This window comes from Cynoglossus semilaevis, chromosome 20 (genome assembly GCF_000523025.1).
Source record: "Cynoglossus semilaevis isolate Cse_v1.0 chromosome 20, Cse_v1.0, whole genome shotgun sequence".
Taxonomy (NCBI): Eukaryota; Metazoa; Chordata; class Actinopteri; order Pleuronectiformes; family Cynoglossidae; genus Cynoglossus; species Cynoglossus semilaevis.
The window spans coordinates 3,355,887-3,366,842 of NC_024326.1; the positions used below are offsets into that span (position 1 = coordinate 3,355,887).

The 10,956-nt window shown below is 41.0% G+C and overlaps 2 protein-coding genes across 3 annotated transcripts in view; one reads left to right on the forward strand and one right to left on the reverse strand.

The window, feature by feature from the left end:
- LOC103396027 (glypican-5-like) overlaps positions 1 to 5,810 on the reverse strand; it is an 81,925-nt gene extending 76,115 nt beyond the window's left edge. Inside the window, exons 1-3 of one of the 2 annotated variants that reach the window (XM_025052379.1) lie at positions 5,281 to 5,810; positions 4,063 to 4,242; positions 3,701 to 3,935 (exon numbers count right to left, since the gene is read on the reverse strand). In XM_025052379.1, coding sequence (XP_024908147.1) covers positions 3,701 to 3,881 — 181 coding nt within the window. In that variant the 5' untranslated portion in view covers positions 3,882 to 3,935; positions 4,063 to 4,242; positions 5,281 to 5,810. Of the gene's footprint in view, positions 1 to 3,700; positions 4,243 to 5,280 lie in introns of both variants that reach the window. The other variant, XM_008333950.3, reaches the window with a different exon arrangement.
- Positions 5,811 to 9,036: 3,226 nt separating this feature from the next.
- The window catches only part of nyap2b (neuronal tyrosine-phosphorylated phosphoinositide-3-kinase adaptor 2b), a 17,110-nt gene continuing 15,190 nt past the window's right edge, over positions 9,037 to 10,956 (forward strand). The window contains exon 1 of the mRNA XM_008334035.3: positions 9,037 to 9,811. The gene's annotated coding sequence lies outside the window, so the exon portion shown is untranslated. The remainder of the gene's footprint in view (positions 9,812 to 10,956) is intronic.

Here is a 10,956-nt window from a genome sequence, read left to right on the forward strand (position 1 = left end):
GTGTGCCCCTGAAAAAAATATTATGCTAACCAAATACGTATATAACTTCATACATTACAAACAAAATAACACCTTATGAAGAGGTTCAAAGGCAGCTTTGATTTAACATTGATGTCTTCAAGATTCTTCACTAGTATTTTGATAGAACAAGACTCCTCCTCCCTAAAAGTAAGTCAAGCATCAGCTTCCTCCTGTCACAGGAAAACAGTTTACTTTGTAAACACACTGCATATTTACTTTAAGTAAAGTGACATATAAGTAACAACGTTTTGTTTTGATTGGCTTTTAAAGACGACCACATTAAAAAGAAACAAGTCAAAGAGTTGTTTCTCTATACCTGCAGTTTTGGGCAACTTTGAAAAATAAATGGACTATTTTCAGTTTTCCAGACACTGGAGCTGCCTTCAGTGATTGGGACAGAGACAACAGTCACACCACAGGAAGGAGGGTGGACAGACAGTTCTTAAAAAAAAGCAGTGAAGGATTGATGCACCCCTGATGCAGCAACCTCATGTCAAAGCAATGCTCAGCCATAATCTGGCAAAATAATAACGTTATCATCCCAGATATGGAAGCATCTCTTCTTTCAAGTACTGTTTCTATTCTTAGAGCAGGAGATGGTTAGTCTGTCCAGATGGTTATATAATTGGGGAAATACCTGAGAATCTATTCAACTAATGAAATGGCAACTGAATCTATCACGGTAACTTAAGCTGAACTCCAATGGGCCGCGCCGTGTAGTGTCCTCAGCTTCAGACAGGGGCGTCAAGGGTTAGACTGGACTGTTGGGGTGGACTCCCCACTGTATAGTGTCTCTGCCTACTTTTATCATTTTAACAGCAGCCAATTTTACAAAACTTGCGTGACAGTTTCTCGAGTGAACAGAGGTGGGAGGCTGACAGTTGGCCAGAACAAGAAAATGGAGAGCCATAATGGTTTTTAAGTGTGTACGGAGTAGGTGTGGCCCACGTGTAGGATATCTCTGTGAGAAAAGTCTACTAAACACTAGAGCTCAAAATAACCAAAGCTAATCAAAGACTTAGCGATATTGCAACTAATTTAAAAGGTGGCGACAAGAAAACAAACTCCTGGGTAATTAGCACATGATATCGCTTGCCCTGATATTCCTGTATCACACAAAAAAAATAATTGTTAATGTCAAAAGGCGTCCTTTGGGGGCTATGCATGCAATCAGATAAGCTCTGCTCAATCAGATAGCCTTAACTAAGCTGAAAATTGTTGATCATATCTGAGGACATTATCCATGAAGCCAAGTGCAGAAGTAGTGAGTCATGCTCAGCACTGCAAACAGCCTTCTATCTGAATGATCTATCTCCAGAGGGTCATTCAAGAACCCTGTGGTAATCTCAAGATGGGGCATTTGGCTGTCTACCATAATGCCAAAGTGATCATAACTCTTCAAAATAATCACGGTAAGAAGCAACTTCGTGTCACAAACTGTCCCCAATCTTTATGATGATGAATCTGGCATTACGACAAAGTCACTCTTTTCAAACTGTGACCTGGTCCACAAACTGGAAAGTTGTGGAAAGCAAATGTTTTAATAATCCAATAGTTATTTTATGTAAGAGAAAACTCTTACTGTCTGTAAACATTACATTAACTGTCACATTAACATGGTGTGAGCAGAGTTTACAGGCTAAGATTAAATAAAAGAACCAAGTGGGAAACCTATTCAAAGTCAAAACGTGTTGCTCAGAGTTTTAGCTACCCTGCTGGAACGGCCCTGGTTGTAGCTTTTAAGTGAGATTTCGTTTAACCGCACATCAGTGAAGTGCAGCCCTGTGTGCCTAATAAAAACACCAAGCTCCAAAAAAAAAAAGTTGAAGTTTTGCCACTTCAAATTTTGAGGCTGCTTACGTTGGCATTCCATCTGAAAACTGAAGCAGAGTTGCATAATTTGGTAAACACACATACGACACACCAAATGACCTGCTCCGTCGCAACCCTTCCATTGGCTGCTTTGAAGACCAGACCCAAACCGGCATCTAACAGAGGTGCAAATAAAAACAAAACAGTATAGGAGCGTCAAGTGTCCTGGTGGAGCAACAGCGATGTTTGATTAGCTGCGAAGGAGGCAGAGAATTTGAGGAGGAAAACCCACACAAAACCAACCTTTTCGAATCAAACATAATATTTATAGTGCTGAAAAGTTCAAACCAAGGAGCCAAAGTTTGTAGTGAGATTCAAAAAGAAGAAACATTTTTAAAACTGCCACAACTACACAAAAATATGTTTATCTCTATAAAATAAAGTTAATATGTTACTTATATAACAATATGCAGTATATATATATATATATTGTTTGACAGCATCAGTCAGTGCTGTACTGACTGTCTGTGCCTGTCATCAGACCCTCTCCGAGACTGATGACATGGTCTGTAGACCATAGTTGCCTAAAGTATTTAAATCCAAACCGTAAACCCTGCTGCATAAGATCAAACTGACACCCTCCGTTGCTAGTAGTGACACCTTGCTAAACAAACATATCAAGTGGGTTGAATGCACCTCTAGGTATGTTTCCAACTCAGCATTGCTCAGCTCAGACTGGTGATACTTAAGCTGCCACAGACCCACATGTGACACAGTGAGGTCCGCCGTCTGCGGTCATACGTATAGTTTTATGTTGCATATCTACTATTGGTAGGCACGTATCTTTGACGCCTTCCACTTGCATAAAAAAAAAAATCTGTATTTGAGTGATTTAAAATTAATAGCTCCACACATGAGAGACATGACTTTCATTCAAAACATAAAATTGCTTGGAGAAAAACTTCCAAGTCAAAACAGAATATTTAAACCAGAGCCCGAATCTGCTAAAAACATGTTTTGCCTCCAAAACAGATTTGGCAACAATCTCCATTCTTAGAAAATAACTTTTGCTCAGTGTGCATGAAGGCAGCACATACCAAAAATTCTGCAAGGAATTTGAAGTTGATTTCAAGCATCATTCGGACAAAAGACAAAAATCTGGGAAACCTGACAGAAGAATTCCAACATAAAATGTATAGATTTTATGTAGGCGTCTGAATGAGTGTACATTTTTCTGAATGTCTGGAGGGTTACTGGCCAAAAAGTGTTGGTGGTGCTGACGTGTGGAAATCAATCTACAGGGTGTACATCACACACCCCCACTATACTGTATACCCACAGTACTATAACTAACTATATCCACATATTAGGAGATGAACACAATTGTGGTGACTGCATCTCTCAGTCATTTTCAAATGTGCTGAGGTGTTTCTCTGCTCAGAATTATTTAATAATAATAAATAATAAGAGTTTAATCTCCACATACAGCCCACATGTGAAGAGCAGCTGTGGGTGGCACAGACTAGAAGCTCTGGTGCTTTCAATCTCAAAGATGAGATAAGGGTGACAGATTGGGCAACGTCAATGTGATAACTCCTAAGTAATTTATTGAATACATGTTTGTGGTAGTATCAGACTTCATCATCACAGACAAGATTCATGGAATTTGGTGTCAGGTTGAAAAACTGAGCCCCAGAGAATAACAGTTAAAGGATCCACTTGTGTTTTAGAAATATTTCAGTTCAATAAAGGTTTATACAGGATGTTATCAATAAGATGAAGTTTGTTTTTGTTTTTTTAGATGCATCTTACGTTTGGGAAAACAAAAATAAACACATTCCGTGGAGAAATAAACCCACGTGCTCACCTGTGGTAGGTGTATCCGGGACCCGGTGCTGCGGTCCGACTTGCCGCAGTTGGAACGCGGTCCTCACTTCATGACAGCTGTACGCCTGCACGTCGACCACATGCACCGCAAACAACAGTTGCACGGTGAAAATCCAGAAGCACCGGCAAGAGTTCACGCGTGAGAATACTCCTCGGAACATTGCCGCATCTCACACCAGGTGTCCTCGTGGATGAACTGTATGACTGGAGCCGGGCTGCAGCGTGTGTGACAGTGTTGGGTACGGATGGAGCAGGAGTACAATGAGGCGACGATGACTTTTGAACATCTGACAGAACGTCTGATTCTCACATCATTGGTTGGAATGAGTGTGAGCGACTCACTGTAGGCGAGAGCTGTGGTTCTCCTGCTGGACACAGTGCAGAGTGATGTGGACTGCAGCCAGTCTGTCCCGCGCTCCACACTTTGCAGTGGTGGACTGTCTGCACGCCTGTTTCCACAGCCCTGCGCACACTCCCCTCCCTCTCTGTTTACTTCAGATGAGTGTCACCCCTCCAACGTCCCTGTGGGGACAGGCTGAGTCAGTGATTGACAGACAGGCTGAGGGACAGGCATTAGTCAATAAAAAAGATAAAAAAGAATGGATGGAAGGACAGGGAGAGAATCGTCAACAGGAAAATCTACACAAAACTTTCACTGTTTAAGGTGTTTGTAATCAAGAGTATGCAGTTCCCTTCCAACCCCTGCAGAGGGCGCATTGAACAAGTTTGAATGTCATCAACTCATTTCCCTGGTTCATTGCTCTAAGACTAGTGCACCCGGTTTATGGGCAAAGCATTTCAACAAATTTGAACATTAAAAAAAAAAATACTGAATTTAACACTAAAGAGAACATTCTTACCTTGGACCTCTGGAGCTGTACTTTCTCTAAATATGCCATCTTATCCATGATCCCTTTTTGGGACACAACCTACAGATTAATCATCTCACAATAATCTACTCTTAATAATTTTAAACATGACTGTATTTAGAATTAATACAACTACTTTTACCCTTCTTTAGGCTGCGTACTGATGGTGTGTCTATTGAATACTGTCATCTACTGGTTTCTTAGTGTACTGCGGTGATAAACGTACCACTATTTTTTTTCGAAGTGGTTTCATAATATAAATAAGAAATAAAGTTTTCTTCTAGTTTGATACAAATGTTGCATTAGAAAAGATGACAGGATGTGTCGCAGACCAAACAAAGTAATTGCATACATAACAATTTGTGGCAATTGGAAATATATAGAACTACAATTTATTTAAATATTATTAATTACATTTGTACTCACTAGTGCCTGTTTAAGCATCTTGACTATCAATGTATTGCTACTGTATAAAACAATTAGTGTATATTCAATTTAGTATGATTACCAAGAATTTATGGCAAAATACTGTAGATTGTATTCTCTATGAATGCCTGAGAATTTGACATTATCATTTAAATTCCATTACTCGACTTTCACAACGTTTTTTTTCCTTTTAACGATTTTAATATTCGATTCATATCTGCTGTATTTATTATGTACATGAGTCGAATTCGTGTTTTGATCATACCTTTTTCACGGAGCTGTGTTGTGTCGTAAACGTCTGTAAAGAGACACATTAGACAACACAGGATAAGGAAACCACAGGTGTGTGTAATCAGATAATTAGCTGCTTGATTTAATAAGCTCCTACATCATGAGTGCGCCCTAAGTCATCAGCACACTGTCCTGAATCACTTCAATTAAACAGAGCAGTACAATTGGTTTAAAAAAAAAACGTCAAAAACCCTGTCTTAAAAGGAAATTTGGATTTTTGCTCAGCAAATGTAATTATGTTCTTTATTGGTCAGGAGAGGGCGCCAGACGTCCTTCTCTACCACGAGTCTATAGAATGAGTCTACAAATTTATGATTGCGTAGTTAAGGTAGTCTGAAGATTAAAATTGAAAAAAACCGTTCAATTAGCAATTTCCTTTATATAATGTCAATAAAATATGTTGTAACGTAGAGTTTTAAACTTGGAGACTGATAGATTGATGTGCAAGAAACAGAATTGACCATTTCATTGCCATAAGAAACCAATCTGAATGGAGCTACAATAAACTGAAGCTGGTGATTCCAACATAATTCTGTCATAATTTTACATGATCTCTCTTTTAAAGTAGGACTGCAAACTAGTCATGATGCCGAAAGCCAATCCTAGTTCTCAATCTTCATGTTTGTTCATGTTTGATGTGTGCCCTTTGGGACTGAGTTGCATTAGTTCTGGTTTCAGAAAATGAGGACTTGGAGAGGGATTTACCCCCCGTTTGAAGCCCATCCTATGTGTGAGACTTGAGTCGTTATTTTCACCTCCATGTCTCACTGAACAGTGAAAAGTTTGGGAAGTGATTATTAGAAGCATGTCTGGACTTGATATCTCCAGTGGAAGGAACTGGTAATAAACAAATTCTAATCAGCTTGATTAAACACAGTGCAGCAGGAGCTTAAGTTTACATGTGTATAAAAAAAGCACAAGCAGCATATCTTGAAAATGCCATAATATCAAACATTGGAAGTTCATAAATGCAATGCACTCCCAACAGTTAGAACAGAGAAGAAGAACTCAGAAAACCATGCAATAAACAACAAACAATAATTCTGTGAGACGATAGACCATACGTGTCAAACTCAAGGCCCGGGGGCTAAATGTGGCCAACCAAGCCGTTTTGTGTGGCCCATGGGAGCTTAAAAAGGATTTAATAAAGTCCAAGCAGCAGAGTTTCTTAACTTAAGGAATTAAACATTTTAATAATCAATCAAATAAAATCTTTTAGACTCTTTTCTGTTTGTATCAGAGCCTGAATAAAATATTATTTTAAAATATTGCCAGATTATCTTTAAATAAAGAAAGTAAATGGATATGACTGGATTTTCCATCAGTTTGTATAACTTTTCTTTACATGAACCATGTCTTCACAGTGTCGGTCAGAGAAGGAACCTCATGCTCCACTTCACTCTGCTGATGTGAGGAGTGGAAGTAAGCCGTCCTACATCTTTAATGAGAGTCTGACATCTTCAGTGGCACTGTCTCACTATCAGCCCTGCCATTGCCTTCCTCAATATGACCTGAATTGTACTCATTGAGAACACAATGAGTACACTCAGCTGCACCAAATAGCCGAATGCCAATTCCCGCGCACGCACACACACACACACACACACACACCTCTGGCAGCAAAAGCCTTTCCAAACACTACCATGGAGCCCCGTCGGCCCTGTTACAATAACTCTGCTTCCTCTGTGGCATTTAATTGATTGGTGTAATGGTTTTTAAAGACTCTTCATTAGCCTGCTACAGAAGTGGATCAATACAACGTCATTACATGCATGATTGAACTGAGCACCAGGCATCTGCTTCAGGACACACTGGTCTGTGTTTGCACACCATTAATAATGTCATAATCTCTGTGTGTTAACAGTCAATCTCAATATATCAGTAAATACATGCCTGGACCTGGACTCAATGGACCTGGACTCATTGGATATGACTGGCGTTTTGTGAATAATTTACCTACATACATATACAGCAATACATTTTTTATGGAATTCTTTTATAAATACATCTATTCTATCTTTCTATTATCTTTATTAATACATGCATCTACAACAAGGTAAAATGCATTACATCCAGCAGTTCTTCCTCCTCATCTCTACGGAGGTCTTTACGTGTCAGGAAGTGTTTGAATCAAAAGTTGGGGACATGTCTAACACTCTGTCCCTGAGGGAGTGTCCTCCAGTGTAGTGGAAAAACAAAGCACTGGTGAAAAAAAACCAGAGGTGGAAACATTTGTTTAACCCAATTAACCCCTGAGATTTCTTCTCTGTCTGCGTTCATTGAACTCCAATGGGATTTAACTGCTGCCTTTGAGATTGCACGTATGGACCAGGCACTGAGGTCAGGGCGCTGTCATTGTGTTTTTGTTTGTTGATGTGTGAATGTGCTGAATCGGTCCAGATTATATTACTTCCTTTGTCCGTGACCAGTCGTCCACATCCCTTACAGTGGAAACATAAAGGGGGGCCGGGAGGGGTCAACACTTTAGCATTTTATCTCATTAAGACCATAGCATTTACCTATTTATAGTCTGTAAGCATGTAATGTCATCCTAAGGTTTGACCTAACTTTATTATATTATACTTTTCTAATCATTATCAATCCTATAGAATGGACCTTCGACATCTTTTAACTCTGTTCTTTTTTGCATCCCCTTCCTTTAATTTCACAACTTCATTATCCCAATTACTTCTTTAAAAGTGACCGCCACATGCTTGTAAAAACCTCATTTTACTGCCTGTGACTTTCTGCCACAGCAATTAGCCCCCACCCTGCCAAGTGCCAGACAGAAGGAGGGAGAAAGTGAGGAGGGGCGGGAGAATGGATGGGAGAACAGAGGAAACAAGGGAAGAGAGGAAAACAACATATATCTGCTCCTAAATCCTTTTGTGATGACAATATTAATCCGTAGTAGTGCAGCCCTGCACGTCTGCAGCACAGACTGAGGTCAGCTCACCACAACTCCTGGTTTGCACCTTTTTACAAGTGTTTCCGTTACACAAACAATCACCAGCACAGCAGCCACAGTGTCAACAAAGCATGAAACTCTTCATGAATTGCTGCCGTTCTTTTCTATGCAGATATAATGCAAACTTGCTCCAGTCTTTTAAAAGTTGCACATTGGAAAATATATGTTATTGTTTCTTCTTTTTATACTGTTTAATGCTTATCATGCTGCTCTGTTGTGGGGTTGCTCTATTTTGGCTACTGCATATACAACAATGTATTCTCTGCAAGTGTTTTTTTGTGTCGTGGTCTTGTTTACGTGCTGTTGGAGGGGAGGGCTGGGAGGGCTGGGGGGAGGAGATTGCAGAGGTTGCTGTGGGGGGAGGGGGGGGGTGAGAGGAGGGTGTCTAATGAGGTCACACCCTGGCAACCCAGTGACTCCTCCTCTCTCACCCTCTCAATCCTCCCCACCAACAGCAACACACCCCCAGCGTATCACCCCCTGCAACACAGAGAGCTCTCCGTGGTGCTGAAAGCAGGAAAAAAAAACAGCAAAAAAAAAAACAAAACAAAAAACAACCAGGCTTCATTTACAGTGCAGTAGGCAAAAACATGCGATACACATGAGACAAAAACATGAACTGACTTACCAGTGTGTTATTGTGTGTGTGTGTGTGTGTGTGTGTGTGTATATATATACATACATATATATATATATATATATGTATAGGCTGAGGTAACACAGCATGCACAAAATAGCAGTTTAGGGATAGGAGAGAAACAGAGCAGTGGGGACAGCTAGTGGATGATGCTGTGTTGGAAGGAGGCTACAGTAGGCAGTGGGCGTGTTCTTGTGGTGATCTATAGCTGGGAAGCCTGGTGTCATCTGCTTAAACACAGCCTGACTATACCGACCTGTGAGGCTGAGAAGGACACAGTGATCTGAGAGGAAATGCCATTCCTGAAAAAACACTCTGCTCTGCTCCCTCTCTGTCCTCCAGGACTCTGCATATGAGGATCTTCACCTGTGGGGACACTGAGCATTTGGAATTTTATGGACGTCTGTGGGGAAAGCATAACAAAAACTGTTAGTGCTTGGACTGCAGGGGGAGGTTGATTTGAGTACGCAGGATCGTGTTAGTGTGTTTCAGTGTCGAGCTTGCAGTTGCAGTTGCAGCTGCAGTGGCAGGAGTGGGCTGTTGCTGTGCTCTGTCTTTCTACCGTCTTTAGGATGTGCAGATGTGTGGAGCAGTGAAGCTGGCACCTGACTTGGACCTTGACGTCTGGACTGGAGGGGCGAATTCTCCCTTCACGGCCCAGGGCTTTTCACTCATTGGCTCAGCTTTCACTTAGCACTAGAATCACCCTGGTTTGCAGATACTCCTACGTCTTGCAAGCAAATTAGTGGAGTCGTACAATGGATGGATGTCTTTTTAAATTGCAGTGGAATTGTGCACTGGTGCTCCAGTGTAGCTCAGTGTTTACTACTGTGCACTGGACTCATCAGTGGGAGACAGCAGACACGCTGGTTCACAAACCTGCAGGGACACAGCTTCATTGTAAGTATGCATAATCACACTTACTCATACACAACTATTAACTACAAATAGACAAAGTCTCTATGATGTATTCACCTTAACAACTGCATGTCACAAACAATAACAAAATATATAAATATATTTGTTGCTTTGTCCCGCACTAAAGTGTGTGCGTGTGCACCCACGCATGGCCACGTGCTCTCAGACTATCAGCCTTGTAATCTTTTTGACATTGTGTCTCTTCAATGTCCACACTGACGTCCTCCTGTCACATGGTTGTCTGCAAACAGAATTACTATGTCACCTTCTTTTAACTGAATGGGAAAATTGACTCTTTTGTCACAACTGTTGCAGTAAACGTCAGTTGGCAAAGAGAAGGAAGATAAGAAGATGATGGAAATGTGTTGATTGAAAGCAGTGAGAATTAAGAAGGATACAATGGTGGAAAAATGATTATTGGGGTCAAATTGACAAGTTGCAGGTCATGCATATAGTTCTGTAGGTGATACTTGAAACAACAGGGTTTGAAAACAAGGAGTTACGGTGAAACAATCCAGTGTGAAATGCTTGGTCGGGAAAAATCGTGTGATAAACAAGTTGATTCCTGAGCAGAGCGCTGCTGTGGGCTTATAGGGATTATAGAGGCACACTTAATTCAGCTGTAACACTGTTTGAACTCTGCCATCCCTTTGCCTAAACACATCTAACTAGAACACCTTGTTCTTCCTCAGAAACCAAGATTAATTTCCTTGTTCCCTGCTTCAGATGTCTGACTGTGGCTGTGCTTCAGCGATAAGACTTGATGATCAGGGAGAAACACACTGCACTTTTTGACTTCAGGGTTATTTGCCCTAATTTTTGCTCTTATTCCAAATGGCATTTGTCTATCTTATCAGTGTACTTATACTGGTAAAAAAATAATAATCTCAGACTGTGATGCATTTCAGGGATCGGAATTGGCCATTAAACCCAATGACCTGGGTCCACTGCTGCACTAATTGGTAGCAAGACATGAGGTAGAATGATGCTGTGGATGACCAGACAATAGCCGCTCTCTATTGCCCTGCAATCTCCATCTGGCTTCATGCCAAGCTGTCCCCTGCACCCCCCCCCCCCCCCCCCCCCCCCTGCGACCCCAAGCCATACAACCACCAATCATCGCTAAT